Source organism: Trichosurus vulpecula, chromosome 3, assembly GCF_011100635.1.
Source record: "Trichosurus vulpecula isolate mTriVul1 chromosome 3, mTriVul1.pri, whole genome shotgun sequence".
Lineage (NCBI taxonomy): Eukaryota > Metazoa > Chordata > Mammalia > Diprotodontia > Phalangeridae > Trichosurus > Trichosurus vulpecula.
In genome coordinates, this window is record NC_050575.1 from 163,188,054 (window position 1) to 163,214,765 (window position 26,712).

Genomic DNA, 26,712 nt, shown 5'->3' on the forward strand with positions numbered 1-26,712 from the left:
GAATCCCTGCTCTAATTGGTAGGCAATGCTGTTACGACAACAACAATGCATCTTTATGGAGGTGCGCTTTCCTCACAACAACCCCGGGTCGTAGGTAATGCAAGCACTATCATTCCCATTTGACAGGTGAGGAAACCAAGGCACAGAGTAGTAAAGTGACTTACCCATCATCACATGGCTAGTCAGGGTACAAATCCAGGTCTCCTGACTTCATACTCCCAGGAATGCCTTTCTCGGAGGATGGTAGTAGGGACATGATGAAGAACTGGAATAGGAGCCAGGTGCTGATGTTAGATTCTAACAGTCAACTAAGATGATTGAAATAGGTCCTGGGGTGACTGCAAAACAGTAGTTATCCTATAAACAGATAGCATAGACTTCTGATGAAAAGAAATGTGGAGAGAGGGTAGGTGATACATGGCCCAGAAGTGATAAGGAAAACAAAGAGTAGGCCAGGTGGCAACAACTCTAGCAGGGGGGACTTCAGTTAAAGCTGTGACAGAATTTATTTACACGAAGGCTTGCTTGGCATTGAGACAGGTAACAGGCAGGCTATGGAGTCTCCCCTAAAGGATTTAACTGAAGGGAATACTCTCATCTGGCAGGGAGAGCTCGGCCTGGACATGGAAGGGGAACAGAGGGGAGATGACTTCTCAGTATTGGGGTTATTGGTACTTATATCTGGAGCCCATGCCAGAGTGCCCTTGGTACTGGACACTTCTCGGCTCTGGCCCCTGGTACAGGTGGCATGACTACAGGACCACCCCCTACCAGACCTACACCTCTGTCTCATGTGAATGTATCTTCTTTTCTCCTTCCCATGGAGCCTTGTGTTTGCTTCTTCTTCCCCCTTCACAGAGGCCTCAGAGAACAAGGGTGGAAATAAGAAGGCACTCAGACAGACTGAAGAGTTTGAGTTGTAGGCTCTGGGAATGAGCCAGCCCTGCCTTCTTTACCCTCTTCCTCTTTTCTTTTCTTCCTTCCTTCCTTCCCTTGAGAGACTTTAGAGAGCTCACTCCAAGCCTTAACTCTTCCAGGTAAGATACATTGCAAGGGGAGTAGGTTTGCCCATTATATGCACAAATGCAGTTTTGGGGTTCAGGTCCTCATGTTGTTGGGCTGTGACCTTCACTTCTGTCTGATGTGACCCAGATCAGCCCTGGAGAATGGAGACCAGTTTGAGGGAGGCAGCAGTGGCTATGACCTGAATCTCTACCTACAGCATCAGGACAAGAATTGTGGTAGCAGTCTAACCAGGAGCAGTGAACCAGATCCAGAGGGGGCCCAGAGGGGTGGACACGGTCAGTTTTCATGAAGTTGACAGCAGGAGTAACCTGGGGCCAGGGAGCCCACCTTTCTTACCAGGATGTCCTGGTAATCTTGTCTAAAGTCCAAGGTCGAGATCTGGGGACACTGACACCTCCCCCTTTTCCCCTTTCCCCCATTTTCCCCGTCTCTAGGACACGAAGCAGCAGGTGTGCAGGACTGTCCCTCAAGCTTCCCAAACAAGAGGTAGAACAAAAAGGAAGAGGCTGGGTGATGATTAGGGCAAGCATTCCACTCTGGGGTTTTTTCTGCAGTCTTACTTTACTATAAACCATGTGCTCACAGGAAAGTCGATTATTTATGCCTTATAAATAGAGAGGGCTGGGCTGTGCTAGGAAATTTCCCAGATATGAGGTAGGGCAGAGCCAGTAGTTTCCCATAATTCTCCAGTGATTCAGAGTCCATATTTCATATTACTAGGGGTAATCTAGGGGATCAATATTGAACCCTGGTCATTGGATGCTTCCTCTGCTTGGTGTGGTGAGGTACTCTTTCATGCAAGCCCATAGGGAGGGTACTCCTCATTAGTTAATTAATTGATAAAGTAACAAACTGTTTTCCAACTCTAAAGGCAAGATACCTGCTGGGTGCGGGCTACCCTGCTAATGTAGTATACTTTGTTTCACATGAGATAATCCCTCAGTGCCTATCAAGCCTGTACTGGGTCCAACATAGCCTCATTAGGGAGACTGCTCTGTAAGTGTTCAGATGTCTCTTCCACCCCTGGTCTTCCTGTATGTCGTACCTCATACTGGGAGCTTCCCAAGAGTTAGGGTCTGTATCCAGCTTTCTCTGCATCCTCTGCATTCTCAGGCCATAGGGTGCCACACGTGGGGATGGAGGGAGTGATTTCTGACTCAGATTTGATCTCCCTAGGGCTCTGCCCAGCTTTCCTTAGATCAGAAATGCGAGAAGCCACACAGTGGTCCTGAGCTTCCCATCATCTGGCTCCCTAGCTTTTGTTCCCAAGATTACAAGCTTGCTGGGGGTTAGGGAAGGTAAGGGGCCCTCTGGATTGGTGCCCTCAGACACACGTGGGTGATGCACATGTGATGCACCTAAGAGTGGTATCAACCACTCTCCCACTCATAACCCTCCCCTCCCTCAGGATGCAAGGAATGCCCTCATCCATGATCCCAGGGTGGTCAGCACTAGATCAGAGAGACTCCCCTCACCAAATTGAGCCATTAGATTTTAAGAGGGTATCTTCCCCACTGTGTGCAATCTAAGCTTGGGCCACAGGGTGGCAGCACTAGCTCAGATCCCTGCAGAGTAGGGGGCTATTCTAGAATGGTAGAAGTGTAGGGTCATAGATTTAGAGCCAGAAGGGACCTTGGATAGCTTTTAGTTTAACTCATTCATTTTACAGATGAGAAAACTGATGATCAGAGAGTTTAATTGATTTCCCTAAGGTCACCCAGTTAGTAAATGGCAGAGCTGTGATGGTGGTGGCTGAAAGTGGTTTGGAGTGTTATAAGGCCCCGATCGGTTCCACCATTGGGTTAGTAGGACAGGACCCCTACAGGGCTTGAGTCCCTCCAACCTTCCAAGAACCAGGAAGAATTGTTTTGGTAGTATGTATTAGTCATCCTGTTGTTAGACATATACTGGATTTTATTATCCTCCCCCAAAAGCCATCCCACACGGCCAGATTTATCTTTTAGCAAGATCACCATTCTGTGACTTCCCCTACTCAGAAAAATTCACTCAGTGCATTTGGGACAATCGTGTAAATCTGGCCCCAACCACCTCTTTGGCCAAACTCCACCTGCTTTCTAATATGGCCCCTAGGTTCCAACCAAACCAGACTAATAATCATTGTCCTTTCGGAATCCCTTGGCTTTTCCTCCCCACCTTTGTTCCCTCTGTCTGGAATACCCTTCCCCATCCCAACCCCCTAACTTTACCCATTGAAATCTTATCCAGTTCAGATTTTACAGACGAGGAAACTGGGTCATGTATAATATGCCTTCCGGAACTGGGGAATGGATATGACAAGCCAATTTGGAGCCTTAAAATTAATTCTTAATAATTAGTGTCAGTTGGGTATATGGACTTTGACCTGCATTAAGCCTCATGTATCCTTTCCTGTCCACATAAACCAGTTAACACTAGCAAAGAGGGCTAAGGGGACTGAAGATGCAATAACCAGGTTAAGTATCTGGTGGCTCAGGAATTGGCAAGGCTGAGTTCTCTGTCATTTTGCTTCCCCAAAGCAAAGAAGATTTTGAGTTCAGAACTCCAGAGGTCAGAAATATAAGCCAGTCAGTGGTATAAGGTGTTATCAGAGTTGTACCTGAAAGGAGAGGGAGAGATCTGGGATTCAGGTGTGTCCTCTGTACCTTAACATTTATGGGAAAGAGAAGTAGGTCTTTTCCTTTGTGCTGTGCCAGCCCAGCGATGGATAAGAGACAGAGGGCACTGATAGCCCATGCAATGGTGCCCCCTCAAGATTTATAAGAGATGCTGGTGCAGGAGAAAGAGAAGGCAAGGTATTAGGAGTTTGTAAGGTTATGGTAGAATAGGGAGACTGAAGTGGTGGGGTAGAGGGAGTTTGGAGGGAGAAGGAGGTAGGGTGATAGAAACTGGAATACAGAGTGGGTTAGGGGCAGGTGGCAGAATTCAAGAGGTTTAGGAGGGTGATTATGTAGCCTGGTACATAGTGAGGGTTTAATAAACACATGTTGTTGACTGTGGGAAAGAGGAGGCAGGGATTAGGAAGCAGCTGATGAGAGGTGGAAAAGATAGAGAGGGGATGTTTAAGGGACAGGACAGATTAAAGGAGGAGGTTAGAAGGCAGTGGATCCCATCTTTCCCATGGGGATTTGAACACCCTGGATACTAACCAGCTTTGGTAAAGCCCTCACTCGGTCTTTGCTGCAGCTGCTGTCTCAGGTGCCTACAGCCTTTCTGCTCTGTGGATTACAAAACTACCCCATAGTTAATCACTCAAGTCAAAGGCCGTCCCAAACTGACCCCATTTATGCTCCCATGACAAAATGGGTTCTGCACTGATTTTAAGGATCCACAATGGCACCTCTTCTCTCCCATTCCTTCCCACCATTTTGCCCCCCTTTTGTTCCCCTCTTCCTAGCTCCAGTTATTTATATAACATTTCCCCCATTCTTTTGGCTTTCATCAACTTTCTGACTCGTTGGGGGCCAGGCCTGAATGCTTGGCCAGAAAGGGTCACCCACTCTCCCACCTCACCAGTTGTGGTTGATGCTGTCAATCGGATCGGGCACATGCGGCACACACAGAGGCCACTCCTAAACCAGGACGCTAAAGGACCCGGGCTCGTGCTGCCACCCTGTGTCCCTAACTGGTGCTGCACCCGCTCGGGCGCTGCACCTGCTCCCCGTCACATACTGTAGCTGCTTTTGCATTTGCCCAGATACCGGACTTCTGGGCCAGCGCAGCCGCTTGGGAGGTACTGCACACGCCAGGTAGCGCGTTTACGTCGACGCCGAGCCCTCTCTAATGTTTCCCCATTCGGTCACTAGGCATTACACCCGCTCAGATACCGCACCGGCTGCAGCCGTTTGTGCGGTGCACATGGCCGGGCGGTGTATTTCCCCAGAATGTGCACCCGTTTTGTGTCCTCATATCGCAACGACTAGTGCATTTCGCCGGCCCGCTCCGCTCCGCACCGCTTCCTTCCAGCCTTTCTCCGCCCCAGAAGTCTAAGACGTGGCAAAAGCGTCCCGGACTTTCAGCACACAGTGAGTAGGAAGGGCTCGTGCCCGCCCAGGCACACGCGGCATCCGTTGAAAGGCGGGGTCAATCCGGTGGGTGGTGCCCCAGAACGTAGCACGACCGGTGAGTGGGCGGGGCCAACGCCTTCGCCCCGCCCCCTCGCTCCCCGCGGAAGGAAGTGACGTAGCTAGGACAAAGGGAACGCACGCTGGCTCGCCACGGACGCCAAAGTGGAGTCTCGGTGTTGAGGCTGAGGTTTCCCGGGCTGCTGCTGTCGCCGTCTTTGCTACCCTCCCCCCCCCACCTCCCACTCGGTCCTAGGTGACCCACCGCCCTCTGTCCGGAGGGTGAGTAGCGTGGGGGGAGCCCCTGTGAGGGCGGCGACAGGTGAGGGTGGTGGTGGGGGGAGGTTTTCCTCCCAGCGGCCTCAGCTCCCCCAGCCCGTCCCCCCTGGCGCGCGAGCCCTCTGGCTGACCACGTGACCCCTCGCCCCTCGTGCCAGCCTCCTCCCCCACCCCCCGCTCTCCTTTTGGGAATGGGTGTAAACACCCTGCGTTCTGGGGAACCACGTGGCCCCCCTGCCATACGAAGAGTGCGTGCCGCAGAGACCCGCCCCCCCCTTAACTTCTCCCCCAGTCCTCGCTCTTCAGCTTTAGGCATTACGTCCTCCGGGCTTTGGCCTCCTCCCCGATACCCGGCCTCGGGCAGCAACGGGAAGGCTCTTTACTCCTCCTGTCCCCAAACTCACCCCCCCACCGCCACCCCCCGGGTACAAACTGCTTTTCGGCCCGTCCCACCTTCCAGGGTCAGGGGCTGGGCCCGAGGCTCCTGCCGCGGTGAATTTGCTGGGCTGCTACTTGACCTCCGGGCCCTGAGGCTCTGGGATTATGGAGGGGAGGAATGAGGAGATGTGGCCGAGGATCCGGCCGGTCCCCTAGAGAGGCCGTTACATAAAGTAACCTAGATGGACCAGGCGTGACTGCTTGACACAGCTCCCCAAGGCCCCGGCTTCCACCTCCACGCAAAGGAGTGGGCCTTGCTCGACCCCTGCAGCACATATAAAAGTGAATTTTGTCTGAAGGTGGTTTGTCCCGTCCTTGTACCCTCACCCTCCTGGAGACAAACCTGACATTGCAGGGGTCATTTCAAAGGCGGTTTCTACTTGTGCATCGGTGGCTGGGGATTCAAGGGCTCACCCTGTATATTAAAACTGAGATAGCACTTTAATATTCATAAAATGGAGTGGGAAGAGCGCTGGATTTGAAGTCAGAAGACCCGGGTTGGAATCCCGTCTTTTTTACTTGCTACCTTTGTGACCTTGGACAAGGCCCTTCACTTCTCTGGGCCTTGGTATGTTGGTATATATGGTCCTTGGAGGTTGGAGTAGGTGAGCTCCATGAAACTAGAGAGGTGAAGGGATCGGCCCACGGGTCAGAAATAGGATTTGAACCCAAGTCTTCTCCAAATCTAGCCTCCTTTCCTATATACACACAGTTAATATTTTCATCTCTTTCTTTTTTTGGGAGGGGGGGGTTGGCAGGGCAGTTGGGGTTAAGTAACTTGCCCAAGGTCACACAGCTAGTACATCTGTCAAAGTGTCTGAGGTCGGATTTGAACTCAGGTCCTCCTGACTCCAGGGTGGGTGCTCTACTCACTGTGCCACCTAGCTGCCCCTATTTTCATCTCTTTCTGATTCCCCTTGTGACCACTGTGGGTAAAGTCCGCCTCTGTGTCTTGTATAAAATGAGGGAGATTGGCCTAACAGACCTCTCTGAAGCTCACTGGGCTGGGACTTCTCTGAGTCTGATATCGCAGAGAGATTATAGAAAGGAGCGCCTTGGCAAACGGTAATGATTCACCTCTCTCGTGGTGCTGACATTACTGCCGCCTTGTATCAACAAGGAGCACAAGTGGTATACACTCAGGAAAGTGGCCTGCAAAGAAGTGTTAGGATTTGCCCATAGTTACACAGCTAGTAGGTGGTAGAGCTGGGGCTAGAACCCACATCTCTTCACTCCAACGCTGGTACTTTTTGACCACACCATTGTAATAGTTACTCGTGTGCCTCACTTTCTGTAGCAGCATGAGTTGTCCCCAGCAGGTTGGCAGAATATAAAATGCCCCTCGGCTGTAGGTTGAGTATTTGCTGATGTTGGGCTTCACTGGTGTTCCTAGCCATCCTGTTGACGAGGCAAACTTCTGGATGTTGGAAAGCCAAGTTAAGTCAGGGCCCACGATGACCCAAGGCTTAGTACCATCAGGTGTTAGAGTTGAAATGGTTTCTGTTCAAAGCCATCTCTTTGTAACTGATGGATGTCATGTTGTGTTCCTAAAAACTATCAAATGCTTATCGTTCAAGTCATGTTGTAAATGTATTGGTTGACCTAGATGTGGACAAGAATCCTACTGCAGGTAAAGCAACACCCCCCAAAAAATTATTTTGTTTTATAAATATCCTGTAATACACGTCTTACATGGTTGAATTTTTATATGCGGGGTCAACCCCTTCCCCCATAATGTCCTGCCAGTATAGGTTTACAATACTATTAATGTAGTATGACCAGATTCTAAGAAAGTATTACAAAAACCTGGTACAGTAGAAGGAGTACTGTATGCATCCTACTTATCTTCTTTGTATCTCATTTTCCCTATCGATTTAATGGGAGGTTGGTCTAGAACAGAGGTAGTCAAACTTGTGACCAGTTGCTAGCTACTTTCTAAGTGCAACTAAACCAGATTAAAATGTAATTGGGAAATGTTTAACAATAAAATATAACATTAGATAAATGTTCATTGTGATTTACTAAGTTAAAGTGTCTGCTTGTGTGCCAGGGACTGTGCTAAGCACTGAGGATGCAAAAAAAAGGTAAAAAAACAGTCCCTGCTCTCAAGGAACTTGTAGTCTAATGGAGAGAGACAACTTTGTACAAACAAATGGTATTCAAGATAAATTGGAGGTAATCAACAGGGAAGGTCCCTTCCAGCTCTAAATCTATAAGCCTGTGTTCATCTGGTCTTTAAACTGAAGTTTTTTGCATAACCAATTATTATTAGGCAGAGTGTGCCTGTATTAGGTTTTTAAAAGCGCAGCATACTCTGTCCTGCCTCAAGGGGAGTCTGGTTTTTTGCCTGGTGCTCTCCAGCAGAAAGCTGCTCTACCTTCAGACCTCAACCAGATGAAGCCACCCTCCCCACCCCACCCCCAACCCCAAACCCTAATAAGGTAAATATCAATTGGGCCATTACTTATTCCTGTTAGCTGCGGTGGAAGGGAAACTTGAGAGAGTGAGGTGACATTGTTTTGGATATTGATTGGTTACTATTTTCTTAACCCCCCCCCCCAACATATCTCAAGATGTTGAAAAGGTTCTCGGGTTCTTTCAGCTATTCTGAGCAGAATGCCTCCTTGCCTTTTTGAGGATATACTTGTGAGCGGGAGGGACACTGCTGTAGTAGCATTACAGGGGGTAGTTGGATATATTTATATCCATGATCAGTACAGCCTGTTACTCAGGACAGTCACATAATGGCCTCTCTTACACTGTTATATCCTTAGTTGTTTGGACGTTTTTTTCTCCCCCTCACTGCTCGATAACTGGAATTCTGAGTTACAGCTTATTAACTATTCCATTGCACTTCCCCTCCCCCCAACAGTGGTATAATGTGTTGAAAGATATGTTGTGGTTCTATATTCTGTATTCAGCATAATTTATTCAAATCCAATTATACACTTACCCCAGGATAACATTTACAACCTACTTCGTAGTCATCGCCTGGATGCTCCACACAGTTCGACGTTGCAGTACAAAAACAAAACACTTAACACTACTTCTCTGTACTTGTTTTCAAGTCATTTTATAAGTTTATGTCCACAGTAAAGAAAGAAACCAGTTCTGGCTCTTTGCTCTTTGTCTACTTCACACAGCACCCCTCCCTATTTACTTTTGACTTGAGTTTCCCAAGAGCAGGAAGCTCTAGTCTAGGTTAAACAATTTCTGTTCCTGTGCTGACTGCAACTTCATTTAAAAAAATATACATATAACAGCATTGTGTGGTGAGCAACTATGATGGACTTAGCTATTCTCAGCACTACAATGATTTAACACAATTCCAAAAGACCCATGATGGAAAAGCTATCCACATCCAGAGAAAGAACTGATGGAGTCCGAATGCAAATCAAAGCAAACTATTTTTACTTTATTTTTTCATGGTTTTTTTCTCTTTTGTTCTGTTTCTTTCATAACGCGACTAACATGGAAATGTTTTACATGATTACACGTATACCTATATCAAATTGGTTACCATCTTAGGGGAAGGAGTGAAGTTGAAAATTTGAAACTCCAAATTTTATAAAAAAAGAATGTTAAAAATTGCCTTTACTGTAATTGGAAAAAATAAAATACTGTTTTTAAAAAAATATATGTATGAAACAAAGATTGGAAGGAGGTATAAAATGAATAACAGAAATTAATCTCTTGGCATCTTGGGGGTAGATTTAGACAGGTAGATAGTACTTGCAGCAGATGTGAGGGAAGAAAACAAAGATTCCTCTGGAGTTTTGAGCTTTGGTGACCGGGGTGATGGTATGGCTAGGAGCAGATATTGGGGGGAAATGATGAAGTGGGTTTTGAGTATGTTGAGTTTGGAGTGCTACCTGAAGATGTAGCATTGAAGCTGAAGAGAGGTTGGGACTGGATATTTAATTGGGGAATGACTAGTAGTGATCATTGAAGCCCTGGGCCTAAGCGAAGTTACCATGAGGGAAAGAGTAGCAATAGAAGGGCTGGGGACTGACAAAATTAGGACTGTATTTCATTGAGGAAGGAAGAGTTGAAGTTGTTTCTCTAAGAAGAGCAAACTAATGTTTTGGTAAAATTGAAACATTTATTTAGCTGTTGCTATGCACAAGACACTGCACAGCTTTGAGGATACAAAGACAAGATGAAAAAATAGACCCTGCCTTCAAAGATCTTACATTCTACTGGAGAGTTACAACATGACATTATGTACACAGGTGACTAAAATTAATTTTAGAAGGGATGGCACATTTGTAACTGGGAGGATCAGGAAATGTTTTCCTATGCAGCCTTTTTAGGAGAAGCTAAGGATTCTAGGAAGTGAAGAAAGAATAACATTCCAGCTTTGGAAGACTACAGCAGCTCAGAAGTGGGAAATTGAATGTTGAGTTCAAGGAAAAGGCTAGTTTGGCTAAAACAAAGAAACTGTGAAGGGGAATAAGGTGAAATAAGTCTGGAAACAGATGTGAAAGACTTAAATGCCAGTCTGAGCAGTTGGTATTTTATCCTAAAGACAGTAAGGAGCTGCTCAAGATGGATTAACTGGGGATTGATGGTCAAACCCTATGATTTAGGAAGATTGTTTGACAGTTGTGTGGAAGATAGATTGGAGAAAGGAGACACTAGAAGCAGGGAGATCATTTAATAATAGTCTAGTTGGGAGGCAATAGGTCTAAAAGGAATAATAGAAGTTAGATTAAAGTGGCAACTGACTGAATAGATTGATGGGAGCAAGTGAATAGTTGGGGATAACTCCAAGGTTGCAGATTGTTTAAGTAGGATAGCGACCTCTGTTTTGATTTCTCACTCTCATATCATACCTTCTACTCCAATCCAGTCTGTTGCCAATTTTTGCAATTTTGCCTCTTCAACTTTTATATCCTATCACACCCTTCTCTCTGTCCCCACCACAACCATGCTAGTTTGATCCGTTTTTACATTTCACCTAGAGACTCTTAAAATAGCTTCCTAACTGATCTTGTATCCAATCTTCCTCTCTAATAGAGTTTTCACACAACTCTCAAGTTAATATTCCTTTCAGTGGCTTCCTGCTACCTTTAGGGTAAAATTTAAAAACTTCTTTTGGAATTAAAAGTTATTCAAAATCCAGCACCATTCCATTCCAGATTGGTTATACATTATACTCTGCACATTCTACACTGTAGCCAAACTGGCTTTCTTGGTGCTCCTTGTAAATAGTAAATTTTATCCCTCACTTCCATGCCTTTGCACAAGCTGTCATCCATGGCTAGAATATTTTCCCTTCTTCAGACTCTTGGAATCCCTGCCTCCCTTTCAGCTCCCATCTCAAGTACAATCCAGCTTCAAGAAGTCTTTCCTAAATTCCCTTAGTTGTTAGTACCTCCAATTATTGTGTCTTTGTTTAGTATATTTTAGTATATGTTCTATTTTTACATGTCTGTGAACATGTTTATCTCCTTATTGGAACATAAACTCTTTGAGTACAAGTTTTGTCTCTCTTTTCTGTATTTGTATCTCCAGAGCACAATACAATGCCTGTTATATAGTAGACTTAATAAGATCCTTGTTCATTAATGGTAGTACACTAAAAACTAAAAGGAAAGTTTAGAGAAACGAATTAGTTCTGTTTTGGATATACTGAGTTTGGGGTAGAAATATACAGGAGGCAGTTGTGACTAGAGCTTAGGAGAGAGATGGGGCTGGATTTATATATATTTTTTGTCAACTGCTTAAGATGATTGGACCCCTGAGAGCTGATGAGATCAGTGAGATCATGGAGAAGCACATCTCTCAGGAGCAGGCAGCCTTCTCTGAATAATGTCCACTGAGCCGCAGGCTTTCTGTTTTGGCAGAACCAGCACAACTAATAGAACGTAACATACTTGTTGGCCAGTGAAGAACCTTCGGCTCATTCTTGGTAGTGTAGGGGTTTTACTCTCCAAAAAGTATTTTGAAGACTTTGAATTTGTGCCCAGGTCACTGTTCAATCTGGCTCATCCTTTTTAATGAGATACTCATATTTCAATACTTATTAATGTATGATCATGGTCAAATGCTTTACTCCATGGGTGTCTGGGGTTGCTTAGTTCAGTTCAGCCTTTATGAGATTAAACAAAAGTAAATACTAATATGCTTTAAAGTTGGGTGAAGTAGGTTGTTAAGCCTCAGAAGAGTAGGAGGCAGTGTGTTACCATGGAAGGTGCTCTGGAATCAGGGGACCTGGGTTCAAATTCCACCTCTGACGTTTACTATGTCTGAGATTTTGGCAACTTAGCCTCCCTGGGTCTTGATTTCTTCATGTGGAAAATGAGAGGTTTGGACTTAGATGAGCTTTGAGGTTCTTTTCAGTCACACAGATTTAAGATCCTAAGATCCTTTTTGGTCTGTAACCTTCATAACCTGTATGTGTGAAAGAAACATAGGATGTGAGCCTTCTATTTTCTTCTCTCCCTATTGTGGCCAGGGCATGAATATTTAAAACTTTCTCTGAACTTTAAGCCCTGTGCCATGATTAGAGTTAAGTGTGTCTTCATGTGTACCTTAATTGCTATTTTCCCCCTAATGCTGTGCTGCTAACATGTCATCCTTTTTAATTCCATCTCCTATCCAAAAATGTTATTTTGAGTATTTTGGTCCGACTTCAGACATTCATCAGCAGAATAGAGGAGGGGTCTAAATTCAATGGGATGCTCACCTTTTACTCCCCCAGTCAGATCCTGTTCTCTTGTAAGTAGGAGTAGAAATTGTTTGTTACAGAGGAATATTATCCAAAAGATAGTGTGTACTTGCATTTTAAAGGGTAAATTATGTGAGTGCAGAATAGAGAACCTTGTGATAAATTGGGCTCTACTATTGCTCTAAGTTGTTCTTTCCTTCTTTCTTGAGGAGACGATCCATAGCTGATTGTGTTACTTACTGTCCAGGAAACAGCCTGAGTTGATTGCAACATGACCAGTGAGGTTGTGGAAGATGAGAGCCAATTCTACTTGAAGGCAGAGAAGTACTGGAAAGATGTCCCGCCCACAGTGGATGGCATGCTTGGAGGGTATGGCCACATCTCCAACATCGACATCAACAGCTCCAAGAAGTTCCTGCAGAGGTTTTTGAGGGTAGGAAGGTCTGGGGTGCTCTACAGGCAGGAGTGGGGTGGAAAGTATATTGGCTGTCATGGTACAATGTGATTTGAATGGGAATATCATATGAAGCAGCTCAAACCAGCTGGCTGTTTTTACGTTCAGCCCTTCAGAGTCTTCCTATTTCCTCCCAGCTATCCCCAACCCCCCAAAATTAGAAGTCATCTGTCTTGTCACTCATGTAAGAGACTATGAAGAAAGCCATGGGAACCTTCCAAATCTGTCGCAAGACAAGGAGACTTCAATGGCATATCCTGACCCAGTCCTGAGAAAAGCCATCCTCCTCCACTCTTTTTGGCTCTAAACTTAGTAACATGACACAAAAACCACATTTATCCTTAATACCCTAGACCTTCACTGCTACGTCTCCGCTTAGGCCATGTTTCCACCTATTTCCCAGTTTGTTTGATCTCTTTCATTGGTAGGGTAATAGTAAGATCCATGCTCCTAGCTAATTGGCATGGGGTACTTTTATTTGGCTCTTTATGAGATATGGCCAAAGCCCCAAATGGTCAAATGATTGAAATAAAATTCTACGCAACTGTGACACAGAAATATTCAGATAGCATATAGGTTCTTACATGGAATATTTATCATCTATTCAACATAAAGTTCACATAGAGAACCCACTTCTATACAGTGCCTCAGATGAAATATCTTCCACGTTGAAAATTTTTACAGATGTTAATACGCTAACCCCCTGTAATAGCCCTGAGAAACATGTCTCTTACAAAGTGAAGCATCAAAAAAAGGAACTATATGTGCTCAGGTTACAACAAGGCAGTGGTAGAACTGTGAATAAGTAGATTCCATAGTTACCTCTAACCACCAGCCAAGTGTTACTATTTTAGTTCTAATTTGTTCTTCATTCCTAGCTTAGTGGGATCTTCCCCCTTTGTTTTGAAAGGATCCTTGAGGTTTCATCATCCTTTCTTTCTAATCAAATCCCCTTTCTTTTCAGGAAGGTCCAAATAGAACAGGAACTAATTGTGCTTTGGACTGTGGAGCTGGCATTGGTCGAATCACCAAAAGGTTGCTCTTGCCACTCTTCAAAGAAGTGGATATGGTTGATGTTACCGAGGATTTCCTGATTAAGGCCAAAACCTACCTGGGTGAGGAGGGCAGGAGGGTGAGAAACTATTTCTGTTGTGGCCTGCAGGACTTCAGTCCAGAGCCAAACTCCTATGATGTCATTTGGATCCAGTGGGTTATAGGTAAGGACTGTCATCCTTTCTCTGGTTTCCTTTTGTACTGGGGTGGGGAGGAAGTGCCATCAAGGCAGTTATGCTCCTGCTAGTTTGTAAGGCATTCTTTTATCTCCTTTTCTGTTTCTGCTGTGGTATCCTAGTACAGTACTGGAAACATTGCTTTCATCATTCTAGCAACACCCCTGTCCCAGAGAGGGTCCCTTGATGGAGAGTGACTTGGTTATTTAATCTAATATAGTTCATTTGGGGAAAATATTTTGGCATGGAACATTTTTTTAATTATCAGAAACAGATTTTTGTTGGGTAATAGTTTCAATAGTGAAATGATATACTCCATATTGGGTAGACTAACCAAGGGGTAATTTTAAAGCCCTAAGACTTCCAGTGTCCCATCCTGAGAGAGATGGTTTTTCATTTCTCTGGGGCTATTCTATAGGCCACAAACAGCTTTTGACAATCCTTTGTATCTGTTGCTTCCAATTTATTTAACATGTCATTTACTCCAGATCTGAAACTCAAAATAGGAAGCCCACATACTCTCTCTTGGTGGCTCTGCTGTGTAATTAGGTGATTGCTATGTTAGTCCTCTTTGAGAATGGCCTTTGAGCCATTAGTAGTGCCCCTTTTTCTATTATAGAGCACTCTACTTCAGTGGCAGGCCACCGTTCCCTAATAGTAATAGAAGCAATCACCCAGCTAGACTCCACACCCACAGAGAATGAGCTTAGCCCCATCCCCAGAGGAAATCATGCTGCCTGTAAGAATGGAAGTCTGCTAGTGAGCTGGTCCTATGCAGAGAGTGTAGAACAGAGCTTTGTCCTCCTCTGATTCACGTCTGCCTTCTCTAGGTCACCTTACTGATCAGCACCTTGCGGAATTCCTACGAAGGTGCAAAGCAGGCTTGCGGCCCAATGGCATCATTGTCATCAAGGACAACATGGCCCAGGAAGGTGTGATCATGGATGATGTGGATAGCAGTGTGTGCCGGGACCAAGAGGTGGTACGCAGGATTGTCCGCCATGCAGGTCTTAACCTCCTGGCTGAAGAGAGGCAGGAAAACTTCCCCGATGAGATTTATCAAGTCTACAGCTTTGCCATGAGATGAGACCCAGTTTGGCATGAGAGACACAAAAAGGGACCATTGTGGGGTTGGGGAGGGGGGTACTGGAGCCAACTGACAGCTGTTGGGTCCAGTAGTGTTGTGTTATGGTTCAGGAGTATAGAAACAGCCTTGTGGAGGCTGCCAAATACACCTGTATGTTTGCTGTCAGTTTACTCTGTATAGATTCTGTATTTAAAAGAAAAGCCAGACACGGGAGGTGAAAGTGCTGCTGCACGGGAAGAGAAGGTGAGTTGCAGGGGTTCCAAAGCAGAGAGTGTGAGCTAACTATTTTTTGTGAGCAAAATGGAGGTAGGCCTGGATCATAACCATCTCTTAACTTACCCCCTCCCCCATCCTCCCCATCTTTCTTTGTGCCTATATGGGGACTTGTTATTTTTCTTCCAGGAACATGATGATGGGTCTGGGAAAACACTTATCCTACCAGATGACTTTTTTTTTTTTTTAAACCAAAGGTCTGGCTGCCTTAACAGGAAGTAAAATCACCTTTCACTTTGCTTCTGTGGACATGAAAAAAGAATCCATTGTTACTTACTTAACTAGGAAGCAAACTGTTCTCATCCTGTTAAGAGTAAATTAAGGTTTTGTTTCTTTTCACAGCCTTGGTTAATCTAAGCCTCTCTTTGGTAACAGGAATCTGGGGTTCAGGCTGTTCTATGTTGTGAGACTGTTTGATGTTTCACTAAGTATTTTGTGTGCTTGTCCTTAATGAATGTAAAAATTAGGAAAAGGGTTAAAGCCCCCACATTTGCTCTCAGATTAGAGCAGAGTACTTGCTTATGGTTTTACTACTTAACTGTGCCTTGCTTTTGAATGTGGTTCTGTGGCAAGCTATTAGCAGTGTCATTTTCAGTCAGAAATAAAGGGTAAATTCATTCAGTGTTAAAACCCCTATGTAAGGCAGAATGAAAATGTCATTTGCTATTACTCATGAGTAGAACACAGGATCCTTTCTTCCTGATATCTGGACCTGGGCTGTTTCTGTCCTCAGAAGTCTCACCTGATGACTTTATCCTCCACTGGCTACTGGCAGAACTTTTGCTATTCTTAATAGTGGAAGATAGAAAATGTGATTCTGAAACTCAGTGTTTAATTTTGCAAAAGATCTCATTTAATTGCTTGAGCTTACTCCAAACATTAGTGCAGTATAGTATAGTGTTATACATCTTCAAATGGCCAGCATGTCTATACAAGTTTTGTGGTGAACTATTTGTGGGGAGGGGACAGTGACTATGGGTTTTGGCAGTGCAGTTTCACAGTCTGGACTTAACTAAATGGCGATTTCCCATACTCAAAGTTGAATCTCTCTCACAAAGACAAGACTGACTTTGATAAAAGGCCACATACTTGAATATACTCATAATTGCTTTTAAACACAAGTAGTATCATACATAGCACTTTATTTTCCAGTAGTGAAATAAGAAAGTTCCTGGTTTTGGCACTTTAACCATAACTTACACTGGGGTTAGGGAGACTATCAACATGTTAACAATGTTAGGCTCTTTTTACAGACAACCTACAGCCCACTAAGGTGAGGTAGCGCAAACCAGCTGTATTTACACGCAATGCATTGTGCCCTAACATCCCAGCCTCATAGCTCTGCAGTGCTGTTAGAAAGAGGTCTAAGCTTATCTTTCACCCATGGGACAGTAAGTGAATTTATATACATTTTCAGTAGCTATTCTCCCCTGCCACCCAAAAGGCACTTTGGCAGGAGCTGCCAAGTAACAGCTAAGAGAACCCATGGTGGAAAATAGCAGAGCAATGGGCCACATGTCTGACCTCCTCTTTTTCCCCTCCCACATTTCTCACTCTGAAACAGAACCAATTTCTGGGTCTTCAGCTATTGAAAGAGACTGGCTACCCTCCTAAAATCCCTTCAGTTGGAGGGAATAAATAACATCACCTTTTACTAAGTGGCTTCTCCAACAGGGAAGAATGTTAACTTCCTACAGCTTCCAGAAGACCAAATGCTTGCACTTTCACAGAGCAGTAGTCTTCGTACCGACATAGGCAGATTTCTTGTTCCCTCCAGTACTACATAGAGGTGAGCTTCAGTGGACAAACTGCTGCACAGCAAGTAAACTCCCACTTAAAAAGAGATTAAAATTAAAGGATATCATAGCTTCTCCCAGACCTAGAATCCAGTGTCTATTCCCTTCAGGCAAGGGTTGGGAACTTCAGCCCATGGGGCAAAGCCATCTTTAAGAATGCATCTTATGTTAGGAATGAGTGAAGCTTCTGTTATCGAGCACCCCAGTCAGAAACCCTAGGGTATATCCACCTATCTTTCCTAGCACCCAGCAAAAATCAGGTCTTTCCCAAACCTCTTTTTGTTTAGATGGAGATAAATGAGGAAAGGGGCTACCCCCTCTCTCCTCCCAGAACCCAGGGACCTACACTCATTTAGTGTACAAAGGGTCAAGCTTACGTTTAAGCTGCTCCAACCATTGTGCCTTTCAACCTGGGAAATCTCAGAGATCCAGGGGAGGGGGAGGAGGATAGGGCTGGGGGGAGACAAATGGAAGATGAAGGGGCTTGCCTGAGTCATATCAGACGTCGTCATCATTAGAACCACTGTGCTCAATGAGAAGATACCACTTTAGCCTGTCCGGAAGAGGTAGGGCCTTGACCTTGACGTCCACAGGCCAAGGTCGAAGCTGTTGGCGAATGTATACACGGCACAAATGCTTAAGGGGTGGGGGACAGTATTCTAGTTGCTTCAAGTTAGTGTAGAGGGCCTTAATCTTTTCGGCCAGGCAGCCAGCAGGGTTGACCTCAAAGTTGCTAGGCAGCTGAATTCTCTGGGAACTAGCTACCATGAGCTCCAAGACAGTCTCTGCTTTCTGCAGGAGTTCAGAGTGGCTGTCATCTTCAGGGCAGCCTGGGTGGGAACAGAGTCTCTCAAAGATAATATGGAAGCCAGACCAGCAAGATGGGCCATGGAGGGAGCAATTATAGGAGACTCCAGATTCCAGAAGGAAGCGCAGGAGTGGAAAGTGTAGTTTAAAGTTCTTGAGGCAGATATTGGTGAGTGATTCATGGGGTGGGCATTCACTAGGGTCTGCTCCATGAGCCAGTAGCAGCTGAGTAACACGGAAGCAGAACCGGTTGATCATACGGGCCTCCTCTTTGTCCCCTCCCACTGTTTCACCGAGCAGGAAGATGATGCATGTAAAGACTGTGTCACCGTCTTTGGTGGTAGCCTTTACATTTGCTCCTGGAACATAAAAGGGAGATTACACTGCTGACAAGGCCAGCATATAAATTAAAAGAGATTAATGTACCCAGGTATTCATAGCAGATACAAACCTAAACCAGAATGGTAAAATTGTGTACCCAACATCCAAAGAAACCAGTGAGGTAAGAAAAAGTGGACAAAGAGGGAAATATGAGTGGGAGTTATTACATATAAAGTGGGCCTGCACAATGCCTGCCCCAGCCACTCACCTCCTTCCAACAAGAGCCGGATGTTCTCAGTGTTATGGATTTGGACCCCATCGCTACTAGCTAGCGCATGAAGCAAAGCTGTCTTTCCTGTGGAAGGACAACACTTTTAGTTAATATACTCAGCATCGTGGAGACTGGCTAGCTAGGGGTTTTGTATGTATAGGGAAAGCGCTACCTCTGAAAATACCCCATGCATCCGGAGCTGCTGCTCTCCTGACATGCTCCAATAAGGCCTCTAGTGCTGCTGTTGCTTGGATTAAGGGGACAGCATGGGAAGTTAAATATGGTTTTACTACAAAAAGACATATTTCAGGACAGGTATTTTTTGAGTTCAGGTCACAGATTCTTAACCTGTTTTGTATCATAGATCCCTTCTCAATGTTTTAATAAAATGTATAAAATACATTAGGATCACAAAGGAAGCCAACTATATTGAAATTCATCAATCAAAATATTTAAGAACAGTATTGCAGACCCCAGTTTTTGAACTCCTAGCCTAAGGTGTTCTCCAAACCCTGGGCTAGTCTGATAGCCCACAAAAGGTGGTCAAAGTCTTAGGTACACCCCTTTATGAATCTAAATATAGTAGCTGAAGACCAGTGCTAAGGCTTGGAGGGACTTGGGGAACCATTAAGTACAACCACTTCATTTTTAGTATGTTTTGCCAGCTATGGTGCCTTTAAGAATTACTTGACACTAGTGAGAAGAAAATGGATGCTGATTCCATTATTTAGGGCTAAACTATATTAGCAAAGGTAACCAGAATAGAACCTGGCAGCCTTAGGGTCCATGGGTCTGTGTTATAACAATAAAGCACCATCCACTTAATGCCTAATTCTCAATTTCCTTTTTTGGGAGAGGGAGGAGTTTGAGGAGGGAAGGATTCATATAGTGTCATCGTCCTATCCTCCAAGAGCTACCAACCATGCTTGTCAGCTGCATTAACATCAGCCCCAAGGTCCAGAAGTCGTTGCAAGCAGGGCAGCCGCTCAGGTTCCTCACTGGCCAAGTCCAAGGGACTGCTCTCATGGATCTGAGCAGGAAGAACAGAAGGGAGCAGTTAACCAAAAGCCACCAGTGGTCACTGGGGTGGGGCAGGGTAGGGAAGAAGTTGGGGGAATATGGAATTAGGACTTAAAAGAATCTAGGTGGGGTTCCTGCTGATGGGACATTAAAAGAAGCTTTGGAGAAATGCCATTCTTAGCATGGGTGGTCTATAACATGTAGAGATGGTTACAAGCTACCAAGCTTTTTCACCCTTTATCCGTGGATCAGCATACCCGGTCTCTCCTGTTAATGTCAGCCCCATGATGCACCAGCAGCTCTACCATGTCTGGCTGGTTGCGGAGGACAGCAATGTGCAGAGCAGTATAGTAAGTGACAGGATCTAGAGACAGAGGCGATGAGATTTCAATGTCCAGAGCAACATATACACACTATCCCACAACATCTGGCTCCAGAGCCCAGCTGTGGCCTCATAATAATAGGTTCTACAGATGTATTGCCAGCCACAGCAAAGGCACCAAGGGCAAAAGCTGTAAGATGGAACAACGACAAAAAGAATTTGAGGCACCAGTAGGTGCATTTCTTCCTCATTAGCAGAACCATTTATCTAGTCCTATGGTAATTAAATAGGACCCTGCCCCCCAAACTTATCCAGTCTTACACCAGGATTCCCCCTCCCACTTAGTGGTTCGAATTCAAGTCAGTGACTCTCAGCCAAACCCTCCCTTGTAAAGCTTTCACAAACCAAAAGTGCTGGACTAGCAGTACAGAGTCTAGCCAGTCCTGAGGACAAGCACAGCATGCTCCACCCAACCCCATCATCTGTAATTAAAGCAGCTACAAGTCACCAATGGCACAACTGTGTTAAAATGCCTTCTCCAGCTATACATTACCCATGACTGCCCACTGCCCAGGCCCTACCTACCCCATGTAATCCAAGGACCACATTCTCCTTTGCATGGAGCAGCCTGGTTCTGTGGCCATTTACACGACAGGAAACTAACGCCTTCGTGCCGTGATTTATGCCCAAAGCAGCTTATCTGCTCTCCTCTCCACACGGTATTAACAAATAAACTGCAAGACAGCTCAGAGAAAAGCAGCAAGAAATTATCTTCTCTTAGCCCTGGGCTCACTGCCAGCAGGCGCATTTTCATTAACGTTAATGGGAGAGGCGACATAACTGGGGACTTGGGGAAAGGCTGCTAAATCAATCACACAGGAGAAGCTGAAGCAAAGATGGGGCTTCAGCTAGAATAGAGGTGGCAAGAGAACCATTTAAAAGGCAGAGAGAAGAGGAGGCACTCAGCCAAGTCCTCTTCTCCCCCTCATTAGGCATTTGCCCACAAGTTGAAAGTGAATGTGGCTGCTCACATAGCTTAAACAATAAAAATTAAGTGACACCTGAGGAATCAAAGGACCAGAAACATCCAAGACCTGGCCTTTACACCAAGGTATGATCAAACTCTTAAGCTGCCTGCTCAGCCCCTACTAGGGCTGTCAGAGAAACTATTTTAGAATGAAACACCACTAGTCAACTGACCTTCAAAGTTGAGGTTGGCTCCATTCTGCAACAGGGTATCAGCTGCATGTGTCAGCCCAAGCTCTGCCATCTTCAGCAAGGAATAGCTCACACCTTCCTGGTAAAAGGGAGAATGCGCCTCCCTCTCCAACAGCTCATTGAGAACAAGGACCCGACTTCCATCATCAGCCAGGTAAGTTGGGCTGAGACACAGGAAGGAAACCAGGGGGTTAGAAAGGAACACATTGGGAAGAGGTCTAAACATAAGACATCTGATATGAATGGGGAATACCTTCCTGATGACCTGCCCTACATTAAAAAGAACAGTGCCTCAATATTATGGTTTAGTCCTGTACTGAAGTTGCCCAGCTCTGAAAGAAAATTTTCTGCCAATTTTTTATACGATGATATTTACCTTGCCACTGTCAAATATTGGCGATTTACAAAGTCCTAGGTTCCTATCACTGGCTTCTCTGGTTGCTTTCTCAAATTACTGACTGATGGGATGTCTTCAGTGTCAAGCTGTAAACTTGGGACTGGTTTGGTTGTTTGGTCATCAATGTCAAGAAGCTGGGATATGAAGTTAAAAAATACTGCAGGGCAGCTAGGTGGCACAGTGAGTAGAGCACTGGCCCTGGAGTCAGGAGGACCTGAGTTCAAATCCGGTCTCAGACACTTGACACACTTACTAGCTGTGTGACCTTGGGTAAGTCACTTAACCCCAAGTGCCCTGCCTTCCCCCTCCAAAAAAAATAAAAAAATATTGCAAGTACCAAGAGCTCAATCTTTCTTCTTTATCATTGCTCCCAGTAATTCCAGGATGAGGAAAAGCCAATCTAAGTCTACCAGATATTACTGTCCTATTTTTACACACTGCTTCCTTTACATGAAAATTAAAACACATCTATATTACAGAATGTCAGAGCTGGGAGGAATCTTTTGAGATCATCTAAACCTTTTAACAGTTTACAGTTTTCCTTTTTTCCCCCAAAATAGAAGCTTTTTAGTCATAAATGGTTTTCTAAAGATTATAAAGAGACTTTCCTACAAAGGTTCATGCACTCCCACTGGCCAAAACCCTAAATGCTAAGACAATACTAGTGGTTAAAGGCACATAAGCTTAATGTTTTGTCTGAGGCATTATTGGAACATAGTTATGCCTCTATTTTTAAGTAACACCAATACATGAAAATGTAGGTTGCCACAGAAGGCGTATTAGCGGAGTAATTCTTACCCTTCCAAAAGGATTTAATATAGTATTCTGTAATTGCTCCTCTGATGCACTTTAAAAAGACTTGATAACCAGATCACACCACTTCAGGGACATACTTGAATGTGAAGTACTGATACAAAGGCACTATCCTCATTCATCTCTATTACAGATGGAGGATATCAAGATACAAGGAGGAAGAAACTGAGGCAAGAATGTGGGTTTCTCTAAAACCACAAAGTCAGTTAAAATTCAGGGCTATGACCCCCTGAATACAGTATCCTGACTCCTGACTCGTTGGTTCCTAAAGACTGGCACTGGCTCTCCCACTGTTGCCTCAGTTACAGAATCCACTGTCAGAAAGGGGGTATCTCCACTTGCCATAAGCATCAGGTTGCCTTCACTGCTTTAGACAAACCACAGAGGAAAAGAATTTAATTACCTCTCCATACTGTCCTGTCTGTCAGGATCTTGTATCCCCAGAGATCCCAAAATTGTATCTACCAAAGGCTGGTACTCAAAAATGATCCTCCGGAAGCCATGTAGAAAGGGCATTGTGGTAGCTTGGTCGGAGTTCCCAAAGGAGACTCTTGCATCAACTGCAAGAGTTAAGGGCTGGTTTCCTCTGAAATCAAGAGATTGATCTGGGTTCATTCCCTCAGTGGAGCCTCTGAGCACTTCTATATTGCTTCAAAAAATAAGATGTGCATAAAAAAAGTAGAGAACCACAAACTATTAAGAGTTGAACAGTAACTTAGAGATCATTATAGTCCAACATCCTCATTTTACTGCTGAAGAAACTAAGACCCAGAGAAGTCAAGTAACTTTCCTAAGATCATACAGCTCATGCTTGGCAGAGCAGAGTGACAGAGCCATGTCTCCAGAGTTCTAGCCCAGGAAGTAATTTCCATTACATCAGAATGCCTCCTAAGCCCACCCACATGAAAATACTCTATCCTTTGGCCTATGAGAAGCCTCTGTGTGTTCTATAGCTATGGATCACCATGACCATTTAATAGATAGGTTCAGGGAGGAGGCTATCAGCAATACAGACAAGTTGTCAGGGACTGCTATAACATTAGAACTACAGCTGCTACTCTGATCAAGACAATGATCCAAGACAATTCCAAAGGACCCATGATGAAAAATGCTGTCCACTTCCAGAGAGAACTGATGAACTCTGAATGCAGATTAAAGCGTACTTTTTTTTAAACTTTATTTTTATTGTTTTCTTTTGTGTTTTTTTTTTTGTAACACGGCTAATAAAGAAACATGTTTTGCATGACTTTGTGTGTATAACTGATATCAAATTGCTTGTCTTCTCAAGGAAGGGGGGAGAGAATTTAGAACACAAAATTTTAAAAATCACTGTTAAAATTTTTTTACACATAACTGGGAAATATTTAACCAAATAAATAAAAATAATTTTCAAAAAAGAACTACTGCCAGAAGTTCCCTGAGAATGGAGATGACTTTTAATTCATCTCTGTCTCTTCCCCTGCACCTAGGACAGTACAGTCACATAGCAGATATTTAATAAATGTTTGCTAAATTAATGCTTGAGCCAGATTTTCTCTCTGTTGAAAGGGACTTCACACGTTATCTAATCCAACCCGTTTCTGAATGGGAATTCCCTCTACAACATCCCAAGAAGTGGTCATCTGGCCTCCCTTTGATGTTTCCCAGTGATCTACTGAGACAGCCCAGCAACATTTTTGGACAGCTCTTCACCGTTGGCAAGTTTTCCTTCTATTATGCAGAAAGTGGCCTCACTGTAACTTCTACCCCAGTAGCTCCTAGGTCTGCCCTCTAGAGGTCCCACGTGGAGCAGTCTAATCCCTCTTCCATAGAAGTAAATCCTTCCTCTTTGGTACCTCAAGTCACACTTAGTGATTCTCTTAGGTTTACATACAATACAATAATATGTTTATGTATAATACTTCCTACATTACAGTTCTGTATAATTTCTGCATATATTAATATATATTTTGATGCCCCTACCAAACTGTGAGCTCCACGACAGCGAGGACTATGTCATCTTCCCTGCCTCTCTTCCCACTGTGGGGCACAACGCTCTACACGTAGCATCACAAATATATGTCAAATCAATGACAAGCGTACACACTGGCCGTATGGGACTGAGATCCCCAGGCGCCGAGGAGGCTGAGTTCAATTCAGTTTAACGGCATTTACTAAGCATGTGTTTGAAAACAGAGAGGGGAAGTTATCTGCTCCTGTCATCATGTAAATAAATTATAAATAAACTTATACAATGGAGTATAAGTTAAAGCCACACAGCAAAGTACTTCGGGTTGGGGATATAGCTTATTATCCGTAGTAATGCATTCCTTAGATTTAAAGGTTGCACAACATTTTCCTTGTAATCTTGTGAAAAGAAACTGAAGCTCTTGGAAATGAAGTGAACTGTCCAAGGCTATACACGCAGCTAGAAAATAGCAGCGCCAAAGCAATATTCAGGTCTTCAAATCCGCTGTTCCCACTGCACTAGACATACGGAGTTCTCAGAACAAGACAGGCTGGCGCACGAGCCCCACCATCAGTGTTAGGTGAGAGGACAGGGTACTGATTTTGGAAAAATGAGCTCCCCCTCTGACAATGATCTGTAACCTAAGCGAGTCACTTTATTTCTTTGGGCCTCAGTTTCCTCATCGACAAAATGGGGAGAATAATCGAGCCAAAGAACTTTTTTTAGGAAAACGTTAGGGGCAGCTAGGTGGTGCAGTGAGTAAAGCACCCGCCATCGAGTCGGGAGGAGGAGTTTAAATCCCACTCAGACACTCGACTCGCTAGCTGTGTGACCTTGGGCAAGTCGCTTAACCCTACTTGTCTTCTCTTCTCCTCTTAAAAAAAATTTTTTTAAAAGAATTTTAAATCCCTATAGGTGAGTTATTTTAATTATTACGAGGGGAGAGAGACTTCCTGGAGAAGGTGGCAAGGAAGTGGACTTTAAAGGATGGAGAGTAAGGGGTTTGGCTTTACACTGAAGACAGCCGGGCGCAGCGATGGAAGCTGCAGATAAGACATCGGCCGGATGTAAAGGACTTCCTAAGGATTAAAGCTGTCCAGGCAGGGAATGAGCCGCCGGACTAAGTAATGAGCTCTCCATCAGCGATGGGGGTCCGTCGGAGGTTGGATGACCCCCTGTCACGGATGCAGGGCAGGGCTGGACTCCGGGCCCCTCGGATCGCGCCTAAAGGGGATGCCGGCAGTCCTGTCAGCGCAGAACCAGCGCGGGAATGGGCCAGAGCGGTGTCTCCGGCCCGGCCCAAGTCGGCCCTGACTCCAGTCCTGCCCTCCGCCCTCCTCCCTCCCGGGACTCCGGCTAGGGCAACCAGCCCGCCTCCCTCAGCCCCGCACCCGCCTGGATGCCCCCATAGCTCCAGCAGCCGGCCCCACTCACCCTCATCGATCCCGCGTCCGAGGCTGCGGAGAACCCGGCACCGGAAGTGACGACAGCCGTCTGAGGAAAAGAACGGGAGAGGCGGAAGGGTACTAGAGAGGCGGGATCTCGACGCCCTGCGCCCCCTGGTGGGCCGGAGGTGCAGGACAGCGCAACGCGACGCGCCGCGGCGCGGGGCGGAGCGGAATAGAACCTTCCCGCGAGTTGGAGAAAGGTCTGGGCTGAGAAAGGTGGCCTGAGAGCCGGACATACCCGGCTTCTCTACCTCTCTGAGTTTTCCCCGTCTATAAAAGAAGGGGCCTAGACTGAATTGTCTCTGAAGTGTCTCTTAACTGTAACATTTTAGCTCCCGACGTTCTATTCATTCAACATAAAAGTTTTATTTTTGTTTTTTGTTGCTGTTGGGTTGGTTTTTTTTTTTTTTGGTGGAAACCTGTATGTGGTAAACAACCTGTTTTCAAAAGGGATGTGACAAAATCTAAATTTTAAAAAATCCCGACAAAAAGCCCAAAGAGGAAAAGCTTTTATAATTTAGTCAATGTGATAGCTTTTACTTGTTTTCTTTCTTCCTTGGCCTGTAATGAAATTGTTAGAGGGGCCCAAATTTAAAAAAAAAAAGATCCAATGTATTGGGAAAAGTTCCACTCACTGGCTTTTATTAAAGCCTATTATAACTTGCTAGGCAGGAGCCATGCAGGATATTGTGGATATAAAATATGAAACGATAGGGCACCGACAGGTAAGAACCTACATCCACAGATTGGGAGTGAGAAATGACTTTTGAGGACATTTAGTAAAATCCTCTCATTTTACAAAGGAGGAAACTGAAGCCTGGAGAGATTAAG

The 26,712-nt window shown here is 44.9% G+C and overlaps 2 protein-coding genes across 4 annotated transcripts; one reads left to right on the plus strand and one right to left on the minus strand.

Annotated features, from left to right (window-relative positions):
* The first annotated feature begins 5,207 nt into the window (after positions 1-5,207).
* Positions 5,208-16,156, plus strand: NTMT1 (N-terminal Xaa-Pro-Lys N-methyltransferase 1). Of its 2 annotated transcripts, none has more exons than XM_036750255.1 (4): positions 5,208-5,369; positions 12,725-12,910; positions 13,896-14,148; positions 14,991-16,156. In XM_036750255.1, the coding sequence occupies exons 2-4, from the start codon at positions 12,749-12,751 to the stop codon at positions 15,245-15,247; spliced, it is 672 nt and encodes a 223-aa protein (XP_036606150.1). In that variant the 5' UTR covers positions 5,208-5,369; positions 12,725-12,748; the 3' UTR covers positions 15,248-16,156. The 2 variants fall into 2 exon arrangements, with proteins under 2 accessions (XP_036606150.1, XP_036606151.1); XM_036750256.1 differs by having other exon boundaries at positions 5,228-5,369; positions 12,687-12,910.
* Positions 16,157-16,355: 199 nt separating this feature from the next.
* On the minus strand, positions 16,356-25,909 carry ASB6 (ankyrin repeat and SOCS box containing 6). 2 transcript variants are annotated; one of them, XM_036750253.1, is made up of 7 exons: positions 25,868-25,909; positions 22,889-23,071; positions 21,258-21,439; positions 19,993-20,099; positions 19,637-19,745; positions 18,713-18,799; positions 16,356-18,482 (listed from the first exon to the last, which is right to left on the minus strand). In XM_036750253.1, exons 2-7 carry the CDS (start codon positions 22,999-23,001, stop codon positions 17,815-17,817), a joined length of 1,266 nt encoding a protein of 421 aa, XP_036606148.1. In that variant the 5' UTR covers positions 23,002-23,071; positions 25,868-25,909; the 3' UTR covers positions 16,356-17,814. The 2 variants fall into 2 exon arrangements, with proteins under 2 accessions (XP_036606148.1, XP_036606149.1); XM_036750254.1 differs by lacking the exons at positions 22,889-23,071; positions 25,868-25,909 and having other exon boundaries at positions 20,643-21,349.
* Positions 25,910-26,712: the final 803 nt, after the last annotated feature.

Excerpts from the sequence above, each read along its gene's own strand:
- ASB6 (XM_036750253.1), bottom strand. The coding sequence starts at position 23,001 with ATGCCCTTTCTACATGGCTTCCGGAGGATCATTTTTGAGTACCAGCCT. Across the intron at positions 18,800-19,636 it reads TAATGCAGCTGACAAGCATG|GAAAGACAGCTTTGCTTCAT; the intron begins GTTGGTAGCTCT and ends GTCCTTCCACAG. Across the intron at positions 18,483-18,712 it reads CCGGCTCTTGTTGGAAGGAG|GAGCAAATGTAAAGGCTACC; the intron begins GTGAGTGGCTGG and ends TTTATGTTCCAG.
- NTMT1 (XM_036750255.1), top strand. The coding sequence starts at position 12,749 with ATGACCAGTGAGGTTGTGGAAGATGAGAGCCAATTCTACTTGAAGGCA. Across the intron at positions 12,911-13,895 it reads TCCTGCAGAGGTTTTTGAGG|GAAGGTCCAAATAGAACAGG; the intron begins GTAGGAAGGTCT and ends CTTTCTTTTCAG. Across the intron at positions 14,149-14,990 it reads TTGGATCCAGTGGGTTATAG|GTCACCTTACTGATCAGCAC; the intron begins GTAAGGACTGTC and ends TGCCTTCTCTAG.